Source organism: Cricetulus griseus (assembly GCF_003668045.3).
Source record: "Cricetulus griseus strain 17A/GY chromosome 1 unlocalized genomic scaffold, alternate assembly CriGri-PICRH-1.0 chr1_0, whole genome shotgun sequence".
NCBI lineage: Eukaryota > Metazoa > Chordata > Mammalia > Rodentia > Cricetidae > Cricetulus > Cricetulus griseus.
The window spans coordinates 2,989,924-3,012,465 of record NW_023276806.1 but is presented as its reverse complement, the minus strand read 5'-3'; the positions used below and the strand labels follow the sequence as shown (position 1 = coordinate 3,012,465).

The window sequence follows — 22,542 nt, the reverse complement described above, 5'->3', positions numbered from 1 at the left end:
GGAGGCGAGGCCGGGGAAAGAGGGAAACTACGCCCGACAACTAGGGAGGGGGCGAGAAAGAGAAGAAACCCACCCACCCACTCAGAAAAAGGAAAAGAGGAAAAAAATCTCGTGTGGCGCGCCGCCTGGTTACCGGGCAGCCTCGCCAGCAGCAGGGGGTGGGAGCCGACGCTGCCGGAGAGCGAGCAGCCTGTCAGGCACGGACATGGTGCTCCTGGCGCAGGGCGCTTGTTGCTCGAACCAGTGGCTGGCGGCGGTGCTTTTAAGCCTGTGCTCTTGCCTCCCGGCTGGGCAGAGCGTGGACTTTCCCTGGGCGGCCGTGGACAACATGCTGGTGAGGAAAGGTGACACGGCGGTGCTCAGGTAGGGACCGCGCGCCCTCTCCACTCCTGCCTCAGTCTATCTTTCTGTCCCCTTCCCTCTCTCCGCCTGGCTTTAACAACCAGCGTGAATCCTGCTATTGCACACTAGCAAAACACCACACCTCTGGTTACCCACGCGTGACCCTTCTCGGGTATCCTCAGACCCTGGGGCAGGGGGCTGGCTGGACTGGGGAGGGAGGGAGGCACTTTCTGGGCAGTCCGGGGTGAGGAGTGTGGGGCTTGATGGAGGGGCAGGTGCCACTTTGGAGCTGGGTCTCTGTTCTGCTCTGCTGCCAGTGATACTCCAGGAGTCTGACAAGTTTACAGGGTTTGTTTCTGCTTCACTCTGTAAGCGACTTTTCCCAACTGCTGGCTCTATGCTCCATTTATTTTCCCTCTCACTTGAACAGTAAGATCTAAATATTCCCCGTTCCGCTCCTTTTTTTCCTTTTAGCGGTTTTCCTTCCTCTTTCTCGCCTTCCTCTTCACCTTTCCTGTTTGTTCTCCTCTCTCTCTACTCATCCCTCACTTTCTCCTTCATCCCTATTCTGTCTCCCGTGTTCCACACTCTCCTTCTTAGTTCTACCACTATCATTTCTGATTCTCCCCCTTTCTCCAGCCTCCCCTTTCTCCCAATTTCTGGTCCTCATTGTAGCCCTTATATCTCCCTCCCAGATTCTCTGGGAGCCTCCTCTCGGGTGCACTTTTTCTGTCACACCCACATGCATGCATGTTCCAGTACCATTTCCAAGCCCGGATAAATCTCGATGCTCCAAGCACACTCCCTCCCAGCTCTTCCATCCTCTCACACAGGGTTGCTTGCGTCCTGTAAGGATCACTTCACGTTGTTCAGATTCTCCCTCAAGCATTTAAAAGGTGCACACTCTAGGCTCACCTCCAGCACACAGTGCACCCCCCCTTCCCTTCCTCTTCTCTCTTCAGTTTTACCTCTTCTCTTCCCCTTATTTTCACTAAGCTTGAACAGCAGCATTTTCCGGAAAGGATATACTAGCCTGGTTTTCCTCTTAAGCCACACTGCCAAGTGTGCCCGGCAAAGATTCCCTTCTCTGTTGGACATAAATTGAGGATCAGGGGTGCTTAGAGCAGAACAGGGCTCACTGCCCGGTCTTGTTCCTCCACTTCCCATAGACCCACCTACACTGGCACCCCCACCTGGTTTGCTTCTTCAGTCTTCATGAAAGATCTTCAGTCTCTCCACTGGGTGGTAGTTTGCTTATGAGTACAGATTGCACAGAGCCGGTATAATACATGCACGTCGAAGGTGGGGAAGAATGGCGTCTGATTCCCCTTAACGGGGCTACGCTTTAAATTTAACAATGTGAGCTGGAGTATGACTTAAAGCTTTTTGAATGGGCTTGAGGCCACTTTCACAGATAAATTCTGACGCAGGCTAATAACGTGTTTTAATAATGTATTATTCTTGTTATGAGTCTGAGAACAGGAAAGTAATAGCTTTTTGTGACATTATAGTAGGATAACTTTTTTATTTTTGACAAAGGTGATGGGCATTTCGTCATGAGCAGATGTGAATTAACCTTCCACCTTCACTTGTGATGTTGATTTCTTCTTAGAAGTTTGCACAGCAGCATTAAACACAATCTTAAATCACAGAAACGGAACCATTTGTATTTGAAGTAGCAAATGGCCAACGTGTGGCAAACAGCACCATTTTCAGCCTGAAGGATGTGATCTATCACTCACACTCTGGTTATTTGTCTTGGCACTTCCTTTCCTAATGAGCAATTTAATAAGTGGTATGGTCAATTAAAGTGTGGGGATCATGTTCTGCTTCCAGGAGACCTTTACTCTGACAGTGTAGAGTTCCAGCGTGTAGGGAGGATGCCTGCTGTGGTGAGTTTAGTGTGGTCCTTGCTTGCTTTCAGCCTTCAGACTTCATCCATTGTATGACATATTCCGAGTTTTACAATATTTTAGAGAGCTCTTGACTCCCAAAACTTGTCAGATATATTAGCCAATTTCGTATAATTTTCAATACCATTTTTGTTACTCAAAGCACATTTTATCTGCTTTACTTTCTGATATGAATTTTAGAATTCTATCTGAATTCTCCAATTATTGAACTTTTATTTATGCTTTATTATTTATTTATAGGAAATTGCATCTTCATTAAAATGTTGAATATTGCTCTTGGTGTTCTGTGACTTCTCCAGCCTCTGGAATTTATTTGCTCATAAGCTGATACAGGTGGTCTAGGGGAGCAGCTGATGGGGCCAACTTGGGGGCATGTTTTCATTAGAAATAAATCCATAGGGAGATATATATTTCAAATTACTCTTGATGCTATTTGTAACTCATTAGAAAAACAGAACTCTATCTTGCAAACACACACCCTTTTCTTACCAAAGTGTGTGAACTGAAAGTCTAAGAAAACACCTGACAGGACAATGTGGTGATATGTTCTATTTTTACCACAGCACATTCCTCAAAGCATCTCATAGCAAGAGAGTGGTGAAGTAACAGTTATCAAATATCTTGGAGTGCTAAAGCCTGACAGTTCAAACATGTCAGTCAGCAGTACCGGTTATTGTGGTCTTTAATGAAAGGTGAGGTCAAAGTTCACCTGATACCCTCTGACTCCAAAGTGCCAGGGAGTCCATTTTCAGGAAGAGAATGATAAAAACCAACCAAACAAAAGAAACTTCCCTTGAGTAGAGCTGAAACACAAAGGGAATTCATCCTGTCATTTGCTACCATCTGCCACCTTATAAATGACAATGATCACCATTTAGGTCACCTGCAGGAGATACTATAAGCTGTAGGTATAGGTGGTCTACCAAGGTTTCAGGTCTTCTCTCTGCCTTTTCAGGCCAGTGAAGGCTTTGCAGTGTACCCTTCAGTAGAACTGTTTGTACCTCCCTGTATGCTTTTTAGTAGTGATTGTGTTCAGTCCAGAGTGACTCTTACCTAAACTTTGGATTTAAAGAACACATGGCTTTCAGTAGTACATTGTAGTTCTCTATAATATATTTGCACCAGTTGTGTCAATATAGACATCAGTCCTTATGGAATTTACCCACATTATTCTTCACAAAACATGTTAACTAGTAAATGGGAAGACTTACCTTTTCCTCCAGCCTTTTGGTTGCATTTTGTGCTATGTGGCAGATCTGAGTCATAGTGACATTCTGGGATGAAGCAGAGGACAATGAAGGCAAGAACTTCAGTGGCCATGCATTAGGTCCCAGGGCTGTTAGACTTGAAGAGCCAAAGCATAATTTTGAAGTTTACATACTGGTTAGATTACTTTTTAGTGCTCATGGTAACTAAAACATCAACCCGTTGCTCTCTTCTCACTTCTTTGGCAAATAGATTTGGATAAACAGGTGGATGTCTCATGGTCTTTGTACATAGGACCATGAATGACATCCTCATTTGTAGCCTTTTTTCCCCAATCTGTTTCCCATTCAACCATAGTGCACTAATTTTGTACATTTTCAGCCACTCTGATATTAATTCAAGATAACTTACTCTGTTTTTTCATGCTTTTACTCAAAGGAAGGAAGGGAAATGTCTCCCCTTATAAGTGGTACATTCTTTTACTTTAGCAAAATGAGCACAACTCAGACATTCTCTGTACTGGACTTGACTGTTAGTCACTGGGCAACACAATGTATGACTTTTAGTGAGAGGGGTGGGGGCATGACCTGTACTTAGTGCATGCCTCCACAGGACACAGTTCTGCACTTGTACTATAGTGCATGCCTCCACAGGACACAGTTCTGCCAGAACCATGCAATCTTGTCAGTAGACTTAGAAATGGTGCCTTGAGTATTTATTCCTGTAGGCCAATACATTTGCTGTTTTTTATTCTACATTAAGTAGTCTCCTTTGAAATGGATGCTGCCGGTTATAATAAATGATTTATATATGAGGATGTGGAATCACCAATAAATAAAAGTTGATTATGAGTCCTTTGGGAAGGCGATTGGGATGTCTCCTTGCAAGCCTAGCCCTTTGGTGTACACCACAGCACCATGTTCTCCCAGTAAATTGTTCAACTGTACAGAGGTCATCAAATTATATCATTGAGATACTGTTTAAATGCTTATGTTCTGCTTTGGTAGAGTCCTTAAAAGCATACTTTCAAAGCTCTTAAGTTGATTTTCTTCTTCAGGAAGGAAGATGCCATATTTGGGTTTTTTGATAACTTAACCCACCTGGGAATAGGCACCACATGAAGGAATGGAGTCCATCAGATTGTCCTTCAGGGATATTTGTGGGGAATTTTACTTGGTTGCTAGTTGATATGGAAGAGGCCAGTCCACTTTAGGTAGTGTCATCCCTAAGCAAGTGGGCCAGGGAAATCAAGTCAGTTATCATAGTTCTCCATGGTCTATGATTCAGTTCCTGCCTCCAGGTTCCTGCCTAGAGTCCCTGCTTTGACTTCCCTTGTTGATGGACTGCAACTGGTAAGCCAAATATCTTCACCTGAGTTTTTTTGAGGTCATCATTACATCATAGCTACAGAGTGACACTAGGACATCAGGAATAATGGATTGTCCAGTGAGCCTGGAAAACGGGTCCCCAGCATAGAACTGAACAGTGGCGGAGTGTCATCTGTGCTGATGCTCAGAACTGTTCCAACACTAGGTATGCCACATGGTAAATTAGCTTCAACAATATATTAATTACAGAACAGTAGTGTGCCTTTAAAGATCTTCAGATGATTGTTTTGGCCAACCTAATTCAGAATAATTCAAAATTTATTTTAGTGGTATAGTTTTGGCATGTAAGCAGATCAATGAACTCACTGTAAATGCATTGTTGTTAGTTTTTTGTTTTTTTTTAAAAATAATTCATCTACTCTATGGAGTTAGAGTTAATACTTTGTTTTTAAAAGTGTGTCAGAACATGACAGTATGTATGTCTGTGTCAGTCATCTGTGGTCCCGTGGCCCCTCTACTCTGCTGTTCCATGTGTGTGAAGGACAGAGTAACATAGAGAAATGTGAACTAATGAATCAGGGAAGGAAAGAGTGGGGAATGAGCCCAAGCCCATTTACATGTTAGTGAGTTTTGCCAGGTTTTAGTAACACAGTGTCTTTAATGCTCTGATGACAGAAAGCAGATGTTTCACTTACTGAAGCTATGGACCAACAGAAGTCTTTGTCTTAATTGATATCTGCAAAGTTCTTCATAGTTTGTTACATGCACATTGAAGAAAATTCAGGAATTTATTTTTGATTTTTTTCTTTTTCCTTTTTTCCTTGTGTATTTTAGTCAATGTCCAACGTCCAATTCTCCCTAATTCTTCTCATCTCTCTAACTCTTCATAACTTTGTGTTCTTTATCTTTTTAAAAAGAGAATGCAATTAAACAAACAAAACCAATAAGACAAAAAGTATGCAAACAAAACAATAAATACACAGAAAAAAACAAAAACAACAAATAAACAAACAAACAAATAAAAAATGGGTCAATTTAGTGTAGGTTTAGTGAGTCCTAGAATGAGACCTGTCCAGGAGAGTGGCTGATACAACACTGTCAATCTATAGAAGAAAACCAATTTTCCCTTCCCTGGCAGGTGTGAACTGCAAACAGCATCTGAGTGGTGGGACCTTGCATCCAGTTTCTCTTGTCAGACTGGGGTTTAGTGTGGTTTTAATTTGTGCAGGTCTTGGGTGATGGAGATGGTTTCTCTTATTGTTTAATGAATAAAACACTGATTGGCTGATTGGACAGACAGGAGGTGACGTAGCTGGGCAGAATCAGGATATAAACAAGAACAAACAGGAAATTTCTCTCTTCTCTGTGGAGACACTGAGCAGTAATCACGTAGCAGGCAAAGGAGTTGCAGGCCCGGCACTCTCTGGTAAGCCAAGACGGTGTGGAAATACAGGGATTAATAAAAATGGGTTAATAATTAAGACATAGATAGCCAATAAGAAACCAAAACCACTATATTATAATTTAATATAGCGTCCCTGTGCTTCTTTGGGGTGGAGAAGGGCTGCGGGACCAGCCGGAACAAAAGTCCTCATCTTACACTTGGGCGTGTGGTCACAGTCTCTGTGAGCTCATTGTGTGCACCAGTCCTCTTGTGTCTGGAAAATACTGTTTCCTTGGAGTCACCCATCATCTGTGGCTCTTATAATATTTCTGCCTTCTCTGCTAAATAGTTCCCTGAACCTTGAGGGGAAGGCTTTGATGAAGACATTGAATTTAGCAGTTAGTCCTCCAACGTCTCCCACACTCTGCACACTGTCCAGTTCTGGGTCTCTGTGTTCGTTACTGTCTACTAAAAGAAGAAGTTTTTCTGATGATGGCTGATTGAGGCACTGATCTATGGGTATAGTAGGATGCCATTAGGAGTCAACTTATTGCTGCATTCATTTAGCTGAATATTAGTATTAGGTTTCCCCCAGGTCCATGAGCTATCTAGGGTCAAGTTCTTGGCCACTGTAGCAGTATCAGGTATAAGTCCCTTCTCAAGGAGTAGGCTTTAAATCCAATTAGAGAGTGGTTGGTTACTCCCATGACATTTGTGACTCTACTGTACCAGTCTGTCTCTCAGGTTTGTTACTGTTGTGGGTTGTAAGGTTCAGAGCTGGATGGTATTGATTATATTTTCCCTCCAGTAACCTTGCAGTACCATGAACACTAGTCAGTAAGAGTGACAGAAACATCTACAGTAGTAGGTTTTCAAATGGATTTTTCACAAGACCTTTTCCCCACATGCCTTCTTCTACCACACTATTCTCCCATCCCCTCCACATTTAAACCCTTCTAGTCTAGTTTCTCCTTTATCTTTTCATAACACTGTATTATCTTTCCCCTTCTTCGTGTCCTTCCCACTGTGTTTTGTTTGTTTGCTTGTTTTGTTTTTTATTAGCTACCTAACCTATGTTAGATCAAAACACTCATCTCTAAAACTTAAGAACTGAAACAATGCTGGACAATAAAAGAAATTCTGGAAGTGTCAGTGTACCAGATACCAGCATGTTCTACGGAGGTATGATAATAAAAAGAACACAGTATTGACAGGAAACAGTTATGTTGATCAGCGGAATAGAAATGATGACACAAACATAAATCCACACATATATAGACACCTATGGTGATATATTGTTTATGACCTAATAAAGCTTGCCTTGAGATCAGAGAAGGAAAGCAGCCAGGCCACCAGAGAACTCTCACTTTTGCCAAATGCTCAGACCAGAGGATGATCCACCAAATCTCATATTGCATCTCCAAACTGCACTGCTCCTCACTAAATCTTAGACTGCTGCCTCAGACTGCCCCGAGCTCCTTAATACCTTCTCTAGTGCTGGGATTAAAGGCATGAGCTCTGTTTCTCTTTTACTGATTCACTCTCCTGTAATCTAGAGTGGCCTTGAACTCACAGAGATCCATCTACCTCTTTCTCTTGAGTCCTGGGATTAAACACATGTGCCAACTCTGCTCAGCTTCTGTGGCTATAGCTAGCTTTGCATTCTGACACCCAGGCAAGCTTTATTAGATCATAAACCGTATATGGCCATAGAAACCTAATTATTATTTTATTTTTTAAATTTCATTTTATATTCCAACCAAAGTTCTCCCTCCCACTCCCCTTCATCTCCCCTTGTCTCCACTATGCTCACCCCCTCCATCCACTCCTTCCAAAAGACACCTAACTGTTATTTAAAAAGCCAGAAATACACACTGGAAGACAACTTCTTCAACAAATGGTGCCGGCCAAACTAGATGGCTGCATATAGAAGAATGCAAATAGATCTGTACACTCAACCTGTAAAAATCTCAACTTCAAATGGATCAAAGACTTCAACATAAGACTGGATACCCCGAACCTGACAGAAGAGAAAATGAGGGGTAGCCTTGAATGCATTGGTGCAGGCATGGACTTTCTGAACAGAAAACCAGGAAGACAGGCACAAAGACCAGGAAATAACAACTAGGACTTCATGAACCTGAGCATCTTCAGTGTGGCAAAGGATGACTGGAAAATCTCTTTAGCCACTACATGTTTGATAGAGGGTTAATATCTAGAATATATAAAGAACTAAGAAACTCAGCATCCAGAAATCAAATAGCCCAATTAAAGTGAGATATTAACACTAAACAGCGTTCTCAATGAAGACACACAAATGGCTGAGAAGCATTTAAAGAAATGGCTGACATCCTTAGTCATCAGGGAAAGGCAAATGGAAACTACTTTGAGATTTCATCTTATGCCACTAACAATGGCCAAGATCAGTAAAACAATGGACTGCTTTCTCTGGTGAGGATATGGATTAAGGGGGCACTCATTCATTGCTGGTGGGAGTGAAAACTTGTACAACCACTGTTGATTTAATGTGAGGTTAGTGAGGAGGCTGGGAATCAATGTATCTCAATATCTCAGTCAATCTCATGTTGTTGCCCTGTCACAACAACACTGTTTATCCATGTTCAATGTTCTATCCATCATAGCAAGGAATTGGAAAGAACCCATATGTCCATCAGCTGATGGATGATAAGGAAACTGTGGTACATTTACAAAATAGGATATTATCCTGCTGTTAAGAAATATAAAATCATGCAACTCACATGTAAATAGATGGTACTAGAATAAAAATCATCCTGAGTGGAGGCAACCCAGGCTGAGAAAAACAAATATTGCCCATTTCCTCTTATAAGCAGATGCTGGCTTTTAAAATTCAGAATCCTTAAAGGAATTTATTGTTTGATTTTGGTCATCAGAGTTTTTACATGTTTGATCTCATTCACTCCCATCCCTCAACTCTTCCCAGATCCCACACCCAACTTTGCGATTTTTCTCTTTTCTTAAGATATCAAGAGCAGTTTGTTCCTATCTGTGTTGTCTTCTGCTGGGGCATGTTTAGCTCACTAGAGACCATACTCTTAGAGAAAACTGACTCTTTCTCCTTGAAGTTAACCAATTCCCAGTCTCCCTAAGGTTGGGGATGGCATTGTGTGTCCAACTCCATCTTAATGCTGAGATTTGGTCTCACTTGGGCTTGCAGTGCTTTCTGTTGCAATCACTATGAGTTCATACATGCAGCTTCCTTCCTGTATGGAGAAGATAGTCTTTCCTTGTAGTCACCAACTACCTCTAGTTCTTACACTTTCTGTTCCATCTTCTGCAATGATCCCTTGGAGGAAGAGGGTGGTATGTATGTCCTACACTGGACTGTATATTCTGTAATATCTTATTCTCTGAAAATTGTGGCTTTCTGTGTGGATCACCATCTACTGCAAATAGAAACTTCTATGATGAGGGTTGAGATATACACCAATCTAAGGGTGCAATAATAAGCGATTGGGGGTTGGTTTGATGTTATGCCCATTTAACAAAATAATAGTAGCCAACTGTAATTATGCACTGTCTAGCCTTAGATGCTTGGCTCAGTGATGTTGCCGGGTATGGGTTTCATGTTGTGGAGTGGGCCTTAAATCCAATAAGAAAGTGATTGGTTTTGTTCAATATGTCCATGCCACTATTGCACCAATGACCTGTCTTTTCAAGTCACTCATCATTGTAGCTTGCTGGTTTCACAGCTGGCTAATGATATTTTCCTCTGCATGCATGTCCCAGAATTAATTGCAAGGAAAAAATATATAAGAAGGTTCTGAAGAGAAGTGTTTGGAGTTGTTTACCACATATTTCAGAAAAAACAGCCCATGTAAGATATGTGTTAAGATATTTTACAAAATAGCAGCAAATTCATCTTATTAACATATGTATTTGTGTAATGATGGATGCTTGTGATGTTGAGACCTAACATGTATTTGCTGAGGTGCATTTCAGTAGAAAAATAATTTAAAATACAGGTGCCTAGCTGTTAAGATTTTAAGTTGTATTTCTAATCTGAAGAGGACCTGTGGTTCTGAGTGACCCAGAAGACCTCCTTGTCCTCAGCACTACACCACACACACAACAGGAACTCGCCTTACACCCACTACCCTGTGCAGATATCAGGAACTCCTCAGTCCACAGTAGATAATTGTCATGTCTTCCATGTATATGTCCATATTGATAAAATTTGGTTTTGTGAACTCAACTCATGGAACCTGTTCTTCCTTTCCCCTAAAGCAACAATTAGATAAAGTCAACAGACACAATGGAAGCAAAGCAAATTGGCTGTTGTAAAAGATGAATAGTTCTCCCGGGTGAAAAGTTGCTTTGCACCCCCAAAGAAGACCATCATTTTGTACTATGTTAGCCATTTATCAGTGGCAGACTGACAGTTCTTTGAAACCACAAGGCAGTTATAGGAGCTGGTAGGGTTTTAGTGTGGTCACAGGCTTTGATTATAAAGCCAAGGGGTTATCTATCAGCATTGTGCTTTCCAATCTGCATCAAGTTCTGAATCCTGATGGAGAACCTTTGATGCTCTCCAGCCTCCAGCTGGCAGGGGAATTGGTCTTAATCTCTTTCTCTGAAAGCAGGAGAGAGCAAAGAAGGGACTTGGCAGTGTTGGTAGCATTAAGTGTTGTGCTTTTGAATGGAAGCCAACACAAGGTACTTTCCAAATAGCTAGTAAATTTGCTCAATTTAAGGAAGATTTTTTTCCTTTAACCCTTCTCAGTCCAGAACTAAATCGCTCTTTATGGAAATTCACCAAGTCATTGGGCACACATTCAGTTGCCAGGACTGACTTTTTTTCCTATCTTTGTATTTTGATTTAGAAAAAAAATTAGTCATAGACAGTTCTTTGAAGCATTTACAGATTCAGGTTTGCTACAACTTTGTGGGGAAGGGCCATCTCAGAAATCCTGTTTTCTTTTGCTGCTGTGTTGAATTTAATCATAGGGGGAAAGACTTAAGAGATATTATTTAGAACTCCATCAATATCCTATTTCCCAAAGAACACCCATAGGAACTGAAGTCTATCCTGGCCTACATGAACATATGATCTCTGTTCTTGGCAGAGCCTTTAACAAAGTGAAAACAGGCAAACTTCTCTCTTTAGTCAGCCTCTTCCTATGTATTCCTTCTTGCTCCATAGTGAACTCCAATCTGGGAATTGTTAACAAGTCACATGATCTTGGTGACATAGTTTGAGGTCTTGGATTTTCTTCAAAGCACAAGAAAGACCTGTGATAAGGGAGGAGATAAAATGAACTTGGCTTTGGATTGCAATGCCAGAGCTGGTGTTGCCTGCAAGTGTGTCTGTCACAGTGTTGCCCTGATTTTTGTAAGCATGTGAGGCTTTCTCAGTAAGTTTTCTAAATCAATATTTACTTGTAAATAAAAGTGCTCAATAAAATACCATGCCTGTATGTCCCATCAAACAGTACTCCTTCAATGGATACTAAAACCACAGTTCTTTGATCTTATGGACACAATATTTTCCCACAGGATAATGTTTGATTTGTGTAGACTCTTGTTTGAAATTAATACTTTGAATAACCAGTCATTTGTTTAAAGTTGTTAGCTCTCCTGCTAAGCACAGCTTTTGACATCATGCTCATATCTGAACTCTGAATACAGTGTATAGAAATGCAAGGAGAGATGTAAAAAGAAGGGAGAAATAAATGATAGGGGAAATACAATCTGTATTTTAATTTGCTTAAAATTATACTAATTAAAACTTAGGTCATTTGGAATGACAAAAAAATGAAAGTTGGCAACTGTAGTAAACTATCCAAAGTCTACATCCCCCTCTTGGTAATGGGGTATGTGCTATATGCTGCATTTATGAATTCATGTTTCTCATTTAAGTACATACATGTCTTTCTTTCAAGTTATAGATCTGCATATGCTTATTTTTTCAATATTTTGTTTTTGGAGTGTGATAGTGGATATCTTGGGAGTATAAGTTTACAAAAGGACATTGCATATAAATATTTAAGTTAAATCTGTTTCTGAGATTCATTTATTTATTTGGGTGAGTATTTTGCCTGCATGTATGTCTGTGCACATTCTGTGTGCAGTGACCCCAGAGTCCAAAAGAGGGCACGAAATTCTTTTGGAAATGGAGTTACAGACAGTTGTGAGCCACCCATGTGGATGCCTGGGAATAAAACCTGGATCTTCTGGAAGAGCAGTCAGTGTTCTAAGTCACTGATCCATGTCTCCACACATGTATATACATACTTAAATAATTAAATGCTTCTCTAACAGATACAAATAATCAATTTTGCTTATACATATTAGTCACTGTTATATACCAGAAACTTCAACACATCATTGCAAAAGCCTCCACTTCTACTTTACAGTGTAGAAAAGCATCACAGAGATGCTAATGAATATTCTAGACTCACTCTATGGGAAGTAATTGCCCAACCTGGGCTTCATCTTCAGCCTGTGAAGCTCCAGAATCTGTGCTCAGCTTTTGAAGGAGAAACAGTCTCTGTTTGATATAGATGACAGGTTCAAGTTCTTAGAAAGCTGATTCTGGTAGCACTCACCTCGATCATTGTGGGAGGCATCTCAGTTTGAAACACTGTGAGTTTTTACAACAGATAAAAAGGTAAAACCATGACAATGGTGCGACTGGGACCCACTGGCAGTGGGCACAAGATCTGACTCCAATGCACAAACTGACTTAGAGGAGCCCATTGTATATGGAGAGATGCCTTGCTCAGCCTAGACACAGGGGTGTGGGGGTGTGGAGAGGTGCCTTGGTTCTGCCTCAAGAAGATGATGGGACAGACATAGTAGACTTTGTAGGGGAGACCTTGCCCACTCCAAGGAGCAGATGGGCGCTGGGGAAGAGTGGGAGGAACGGGAGGAGAGGAGGGAGGGGAACTGGGATTGGAATATAAAAAAAAAGATAAACTAATCACATTTTTTTAAAAAAAAAGGAGAAAAAAACAATATCTTGTATCTATAAAACCTGACTACCCTGGCTTCACTTAGCATGCGCATAATAGTTTAAAAAGTTCTGTGTCCAACTGCTGTCATTGAGTAGCATCAAACGAACATGATTTTTTCTAGCAGCTAGTGAGAGAAATGTTCATTGTTGAGACTGATCAACTGAAACTTGCTTTTTCTGATTTCATTTTTATTGGGGATGTTTGTCACATGCTGTATGTCCATGTCTACTTACTCCAGACCACATGTCATCCAAGAAGAGCACAATGTCTTTATGCATGCTGTGTTGCAGAGCCTAGGCACTGTGGGTTCAAAGTGCTGACAAAAATATCTCAGATTAAAAGAGAACATAACCAATCTCACCAGGTTTAACTCTAGATCTTCGTCTGCATCCTTGCACTCTTCCTTTTTATGTTTATTCTATCATTTTCGCATGGTGGTCCATGGGTATTCAGAGCTAAGTAGTTGCAAACCCTCAAAGGAATCACACACCTCTTATATAATTTCTTGAATATATTTTTGCACCGATTTAATACTGCTTTCATAGATCACATGTTCTCTAAGGCATCCATTCCCCAGTATCTAACGTTTATATTAACTGGCCCTGGCACGGTCAGAGAAAACACTCTGTTTTTATCTTGGGTGTGATGTATCTGCTTTGGGATAATCCATAAGGGTTAGCTCTCATATCTGAGACCACTCTTTTCTGGTGAGACAAGCAGAGGCCTTTGGACATGTGGTGACCTCACCACCATCACATTCCTTTCTTCCTTTCTTTTTTTTTGCCTCAATGGGAAGATGTGCCTTCACATGCCCTGCCGTGGACTTTTCCCATAGATTCCACACACATTTGTCTCTAGTCTGTTAACCATCCTGAATGTCTCTGAAGAGTTTATTTCCATCCTCATTATTTCTTTGGTTAGCATTAAACCCTTCTGCCAGTGTGATGTGTTTCTTCTAAAAAACTGTGCTTGCCCCATCTACATAAGTCTTCTTTCTTCCTAGTTGGGATAATGGTCAGTGTAAGGCAGAGCTCACAGATTTCACCCCATGCTTCTTTCAACTAGCAAGCAAATGAATTTGCAATTCTTGGGTTAACAATAGTTCACTGAAATAGCAAGAACACACTTTGTCAGTGTAGCTCTGAGCTTTGTCTGAGCGATGGAAAGTATCCTTTTTCCACTCCCTGTAGTCAGTGAGTTGAGTTTCTGGCATTTCTAAATCTTCTCCATATTTAGGACACATGTTCACATGTGGCAGACAGTACTTAGCCTTTTCTGTGTCAAATGATGTACCTTTAAGCAACACTGCTCATTTAATTCTGATAGTGTCATTATTATTAGGCAATGTCAATTCCTATTAAATTTCTCATGCTAATATATCCATTTTTCTTTCCTTACTTTATTTAAGAATATTGTGATAGTTAACATCACTAATCAATCAAACCTCCAGGGAATTCATTGTCTTCCTATTACCAGCTACTTCTTCATACATCATTGAGATACAACCTTTAAAAAACTTTTGCATATTTCTTGGAAATGTTTTTTTTTTTTAATGTCTTAGAAAATGGATTCACATTTTTACTGGAAGGTAAAGTGAATTAATGGTAGTCTCTAACCTACATATTATGAAAATAGAAAACATTCATAAGTATCCTAGCATCATACCTGGCCCCAAATGAACAATAAATAAATGTAGACCATCATGATTTTCACAAATAAGCCCTCATTGGTATTAATTTAACTGACAGCAATCAAAACCCAGATTTGGGTATGTCATTGTTCTATGATAGAGAAGACAGTTATTAACCGATGCTCCACAATTTGTGAGTGGTTTTAGCTACCTTTCATCAATGGTGGTTCAAGAACATTTAATGCATAGTTCCAGAAGTAAGCAATTCACAAGTTTTAAACTGTACTCTTCTGCAGTCTCCTGACCTTTCATACAGTCCTTCTCCTTTACTTCAGTGGATCCACACTGTGTGATGCACAATCCACTTTGTAGTCTGGAAACTGGCAGTAACAAATCTTAAACACATTGTTTTCCTTTGTCTGCAGAGGTCGCAGGCATGTACCACAAGCCTGGAAAGATGTCCCCTCACCTACCGCAAAAGAACCTAAGCAGACTTGTTTTGCTCAGAATACACATCTTATGAGAAATGAGAGTCTATCTGCTTATGCAAGTGGGCTTTAAATGTGTGGTTACCAATTCTCATTATCTGGACAGATACATTCAGAATACACGTGCCCACATCTCTGGTTACCTTGGTACTCTGCAGGTCACATATCATCTTTTATAAAGATGAGAACACGCCTTCTTTTTAAATGTCTTTCCAGTGTAAAAGAAAATCTGAATACCTGTAGTATTCTTAGGGTAACAGCAACAGGGATCATGATTGTTCTTAAGGATGACCTCAAGAAGTAGCAATGTACCATTTACTAAATGGTAAATGTGAGTCTTCTCTCTCTCTCTCTCTTTTTTTTTTTTTTTTTTTTTTTTTTTTTTTTTTTTTTTTGGTTTCTCGAGACAGGGTTTCTTTGTGTAGCTTTGGAGCCTATCCTGGCACTATCTCTGGAGACCAGGCTGGCCTCGAACTCACAGAGATCCTCCTGCTCTGTCTCCTGAGTGCTGGGGTTAAAGGTGTGTGCCACCAACGCCTGGCTCCTTCTCGGGGTTTTTATAAGAACACATTTCTGTAAACTTTGGTTTGTTTGTTTGTCTGTTGAGATCATATCTGTCCGTGTAACACAGGCAAGACTTACATGCAATATTCTGCCCTCATCCTCTCAAGTGTGGGAATTACAGGCATGTTCCATTATTTCTGGCTTAGTTTTGAAATAAATTGCCTGGAATTAGATCATATTTCTACTTTTTTTTAGTAGAGTGTTAAAAAATAAGATATTACCTATAAGAATGGAAATGTAAGCCCATATCTGAAAGAGCTGATCAAATGCATTCTAGAAGGACGAGTTAATTTGAATAGTGCTGTCTTACTATGTGCACTTCCTGTAACCCCAGAAAATTACTTTCAAATTCATAACATTCAAAAGATATCCCATTGTAGGTTTTCCAAGTGTTTTGTACATTTCTGATTGGCATGTTAATCCTAAGTGTTTTGGTGGCTTCAGAAACAAAACATCCTTAGTTTGGTTTCAAAGACAAAGAACATTTTAGTTTTGGGGTCCTGCAGTATGGACTGCTGTTCTGTGAGACAGTCAATAAACAATTCTGTAATTGAATGATTTGAATTTCCTTGAATGTTTGAACCACTCTTAACCCCTGACTTGTTGTTGAACGGCAAGCGGTGACATGCTGCAGGATGGAAATTAATTCTTAGTTGTCCAATTTAAACTGGCATTTGCATCTCAAGCAATTCCCTTAGAGAAAAATGCAGAGGAGGAAGTTGGATGTGTTTGAAGATTAAGTGGAAATGCACACTATAACCACAAAACTAATTAAAATTAAAGAATGACAAAACTCTCTTCTTAGTGAAGGACTCAATTTATTATTTGTTTTAAATTATCTTCATTTGAGATCAGCAAATATGTTGGTGGTCAAACAGGCAAGCAGCTCTCCTAAGTCCTACATAATTAGAAGAAATTATTGCTGGAGATTTTAGCAGGAGTAGAGCCTTAACAATCAACATACAAAAACATAGTCTTATGGCACTAATACAAATGTTTCATTTAGAATTAAGTGGTGGTATGTGCACACACACGTATGTTGTGCAATGACTTAGTGAAGAAATAGAAACTGAATACTTACATATTAAATTATGGGAATTTACAATAAATTCATCATGGTAATTTACAATAAATTCTGAATTTCTGGTATTAGGAGTTTTTACTTACATTTTGGCATCATTTCACACGTGACCACCATACTGGCTGCATTCCTCCCTCCCAATCCTTCCAGTCTTTCTCCATTCCTTCTTAAATCATTTATTTCTTATTATTCCATGAGTATGGTTGCATATATTCCCACATGTATATATCAAGGCCCACCCCTAGGTAAAGAGCTATAGGCTCTTAACAGTTGCTGAGAAGTGAAGATTCGATCTCCATGATTTAGTTATATTATTTTAAAATTGTGTGCATGTGTGCACCCGTGCATGTGCACTCGAAAGTGGGTATAGGCACACGATTTCAAGGGCTTGGGGAGTCCAGAAGAGCGGGTCAGATTTCCTGCTACTGGCATTACAGGGCATTGCGGGCATTGGATGTGAATGCTGGGAACCAAACCCTTACCCTCTGCGAGAGCAGCAAGCACTCCCAACTGCTGAGCTGACTCTCCATTTGCCATGCTGGCCTTCTGAAGAACAAACACGTGCACAATGCTGCATTGTTCCCCAGCAGCAGAACTGACTTTTGCTATCATCTCATATTTTTTATGTTGAGGAGACTTTTGCAAGAAATAAAATATTGAAATTTACATTATTATTGATGAGAAAGCATTCTAATTGCTAAAATTTTATGAATCCGAGTAGGACATAAGTTATAATAAAATAAATTGGTGCAAGCATGATCTGTGCTTTCATGATGATGTTACAGTGAACCTCAGTATGTTGTTCAATTAATTCACGATATTTAAATTCTGTGATGACTCTTCAGTTTACATATATATTCTACTTGGAATAATTAGCATGTATTTTCAGATAATCACACACAAAAGTGATGCAATTATTATAATGCTTTTGATCCCTTTCAACTCTGCTTTTTCTGTTCTCAGTAGCCTTCTGTAGGAAGCCCTTCATTATTCAGTAACCAACTATAGATAAACACACGGAAGTGTATATGGGGGACAGTTTGGTTCACATCTCATTAACTGTGAATTTGGAATCCTAATAGTTCCTTCAATTATTGATTTTTTTTCATTTTTTAAAGTTATATATTTATGTTGGTGTCTTACTTAAATATCACAGGCTTATAATAAAGCAAGGCAAGGGTTTGTGAAAGAGTAAATGCTCACTTAGAAGGTCAAAGCCCATCTCATTTGTTATTGATCGATTTGGGACACCTTGCTCCCACCATCCCTGCTTCCTTCCTCTTCTCACTGGTCCCCCTTCCTTTCCTTCAGCCAGAATCTTGCTTCCATGTCACACATGTTTTTTTGTGTGTGTATGTATATGTGTGTAGATCAATATTCTGCATATGAGTAAATTATGATTTGATCTTTACACTTCTGTTCTCCCAGATTGGCAGCTCCTCTTCCATGTAGACCCCAGCTTGTTCCCTCATAGCACCCATCTACTTTCAGGAGGTATGTAGGTATAGGTAGGTAGGTGGGTGGGTATATAGTTAGATGGATAGATGACAGGCAAAGGATGGATACTTCACCGTGTCTGTGAGAGCATCAGTTACCTATCCTGTTCTGTGATTTTCTTGCAAATGACATATATTTATTCTTCCTGACAGCCAGATACCAACACAAAACAACAGACCAAACAAGACAAAGAAGAACAAAACATGTCTTGAGAACCACTGTATATTTGACCCACCCTTTTCTATTTCCTATTAATAATTCCGATGGTGCCTACATCATGCAAGTAAGCATCTCTAAAATGGGCCCTTGACCTCTTGTTTCCATAAGTTGGATACTGAGGTTATTCCATGAGCGTGTGAGTATGATGAGAAAGATGTGTCTGCAAAACTAAAATGTGGTACCTTGATGATGCTCTGCAAAAGCAATTGATATGAACTGTCTAAGTAGATGTGTGTATAGTGACTAAAACTTTTATAGGAAAATAATTACCATCGCTTGCACTCTGAGCTTGGATCACTGTTTAAATCAACAGTTTTTAGTTCTCTTTGAAGAATGGAAATTGAAAACCTGTTCTGTTGGTTAACATCATCCATTTATTTTAGTGTTTCATATATGAGTCTTGTGTAAGCATCATGCCCAACCCTCCATTTCCTCCTTTAATTCCCTATTTGCCTACACTGTCCCCCTCATCTAGAATTGTTACTGCACACACACATACACCTGTGTGCAGGCTTGCACACTATGGAGTCCATTCAGTGTTGCTAATAAACACGGCTGTTTAAAGCTGACCATTTGGGATTGGTTCACTGAATTCCTGGTCTCTGGAGAAGAGGGATCCTTCTCTGCAGCCATTGTTTGCCTGCAGCACTTCACCTGTGGGTAAGGCCTGGTGACAGTTGTCCACAGTACAAGGAAGACAGTTTGGAATTTCACCCACAGTCTTCTTTATTGAGAGGGAATTACTGGATCTTTTACAGCAGGTATGTAAACTTACATTCATACATTTAAATGAAAATAATGTATTTATGGTCTGGGTGTAGTGACTTACTTTTGAATAACTGTCCTACTAGATATTCTAATCTTTCAAAATGTACCTTAAAAAGTTGTGGGTACAACTTTGGGTGTTGTTACATGCAAATAATTCTCTCTAAAAAATCTCATTTTCATGAAGATAAATGAAAATGTCATTTATAATTGAGGGTTACAATGCATAGAGGAGAGTTCATGCCTGATGTTCTTTGGGAGAAGGTGACAGTCAGAGTTTATTAATTGTAATAATTAATGTTCTTGAGCACAGAACATATGGACACATTATAGATCACTGAAAACCAGGAAAAGGCAAATTTAAAAACCATCTTGTCTCCGGAGAATGTGTGTGCTGTCAGTAAACTGACAGGGACAAGAAATCAAAGACACAGAGAATGCAAGGGTGATGACAACCAAGAGGGCAGGAGTGCCTAGTTTCACTCCTGCTCCAGCCAGACACCTTGTGCTGCAAAAGAACCTAATAAGACGCAGCCAGTACTAGAAAGACTGAGACAGGAGAGTCAGCAATTCTAGGCCAGCCTGGGCTGCATGCCAACCCTGTATCCCCCGTATCTCAGCCAGGTAGATCACAGTCATGTTATTTCCCAGTGTTGCCTGCTTGCCTGTCCCTGATATTTAGGTCACTACAGAGACCAGCCGCCTTGAGCCACGCATGATTTGATGCTTGCCACATTGTTGGTGGCTGATGAAGTTTTATTGAAAGAACAAGTTGAATTTCAGAAAATGTTCGATTACAGTTAAACCTCCACATGTAATACGACAATGTTGAATATTCATTTTGCCAAATACAGCTGAATAAATAACATAGTTTTAAACAGACACATTTTGTTTTGGATTTTTATCTGAGAATTATATCTTCAATAGTCATAAGATAGAGAGATATGATTATACATGCATTTGAATATTTACCTATAATTTTTAAATTAAAAAATGAAAGTAATTAATCTCAGCACTTGGGGGGCAGAAGCTGCCAGATCTCTGTGAAGTTGAGGCCAGCCTGGTCTACAGAGCCAGTTCAGAGAAACCCTGTCTCGAAAAACCAAAAAAAAAAAAAAAAGTGAAATATTTGTAACACACAATCTAGGATCCTCAGTGTCTGTGCTCTGAAGTTCTTAGTGAATTTTAATGAACATGGGTGTAAATTTGTAGAAGGGTGTGCATTTCCTGATTCTCTCCTTCACTACTAATCCACAACTAGCCCATTCTCTAATCTTCCCTTCACTCCCATTGACTCTTCACATCCTTGACAATATAAATTAACTATACATTTTATATGACATACACTAATGAAAATTATACATAATATATACAAATTTCCTTCTTGATTTAAAATATTACAATAACATTTTCATACTATGTTGGTGATCCTTCATCACACTGTAGGATACAAATAAAATCATCTTACAATCATATCTCAAACCTTTCAGTAAGATTTTCATTGACATGCCCAAACACTTTATGTTTGAAATTCTACTTAAACTTTCGTTTTCAAAATACACAAGGCATGATTTTCTTCTAGGCTGTTTTCCATCTTTTACATTTAGAACAGGCAGTAGTTACTCAATGTGTTCATCAATGCCATCCTTTGGGAACTTCACTGGTTCCCCCATGTTACGGTGGAGTACTCAGTCAAGTATGGGGTTCTACTGAATTCCGATTAGAATACACCCAGCGTAGCATCCTCTAACTCAGTTACTTGGTACCATTCCTGTCTATAGACTCAGAGCCTTTCATCTGGGGCAGTTAGCTCAAAGAGACCCTTTCAGATGTGATGTTGTGTCTCTATGGAGAAATGCTTTTGATTTAGTCTCATGTCCTGCCCCACAAATGGGCTGCAGTCAAATTGCTTTTCCTCTCCTTTGCCAGTATCACATATTTTACACCTGTGAAAGTTGGTGCCTGGCTCATTGTTATGACATCAGACTCACTTTAACAGAAAGTGTGTATTTAAAATAAAAATCTGTCAGGCAAACCAGGCTTAGCAATGTAAACCAAGCCTAGAATTTGGATGGAGGATACCTGTTTATCACATAAACACCTTTTGTGGGGTGGAGTTTTTCAGCATTTAGCTGGGGTTCATGAGTTCCTACTTTCTCAAGTCAGCTGTTTCTATTGGTTTTCACAGCGAGGTCTTGACCCTTTGTTCATCACTCCTCCCTCTCTGAAACTGGAAAGAAAACACTATATTGCAGACAACAGGCTGAGGCTATAAGCCCAAGTGCACATACCTGGAAAGGGACAGGACTAGCATCAGTCTTGCTTACAAATAAGCATGTTTATCATGTGTGCATCCTTTTTCTTCTGTCGTGATGTAGTCTTATAAGGGGTCCTGTATGCACAGCTTCTGGCTGTCCTGACACAGTCCTATAAAGGTTTCTGCATGCACCATTCCTAGTTGTTTGAAAAATGAACGTAGCTTGGTTAAACACTTAGCTCTCACATGGACCTTGGGTCATTGCCCTACCCTGCTTGCTGTTCTGTTAATCACTGTCACATCAATTTCACTTTCATTTTACATATTACCATTTAAGGTAAATCCAATTTTTATGGCCAAACTGTAATGTTTCTTTAATCATGTAAACAAAATTTGATGCATGACAGTAAAAAAAAAAACTAAAATTTTGTGTTTGCACAGGATATATATTCTAGTTTTTTGCATAAATATACATCATTATTTTTCTCCTCCTTCTGTGAATTATAATAATGAAATATAATTTGGGAAACTTTATGTTTGTTGTGTATAATGTTTATATATGTATACTCCAAAGTTGGAGTCATTATAATTCATAATTGATTTAAATTCCAAATATGTATTTTATACCTCATCATCAATTTAAGCTAGGTGAACTATATAAGGAAGTTAACAAATGCACAATTTCATTTTCTAGTGGTGAGGGGTAGAGGAAAAGGGCCTGGCCTGTGGTTGTGCAGATAGTTCTTAGTGAAGGGAAGTGGGAACAGACTTGTTGGGAACTGGGCTGGATGGACATAATGTCCACATGTGGCATTTCTTCATGATAATGTGCTGGACTGAAGAGCACTCAGCAGATACTAGTTATTATCTGGT

At 39.8% G+C, this 22,542-nt stretch overlaps 1 protein-coding gene across 1 annotated transcript in view; it reads left to right on the top strand.

Moving 5' to 3' along the window:
* Window positions 1-205: 205 nt before the first annotated feature.
* Window positions 206-22,542, top strand: part of Negr1 (neuronal growth regulator 1) — a 710,881-nt gene continuing 688,544 nt past the window's right edge. Inside the window, exon 1 of the mRNA XM_027395197.2 lies at window positions 206-363. Coding sequence (XP_027250998.1) covers window positions 206-363 — 158 coding nt within the window. The remainder of the gene's footprint in view (window positions 364-22,542) is intronic.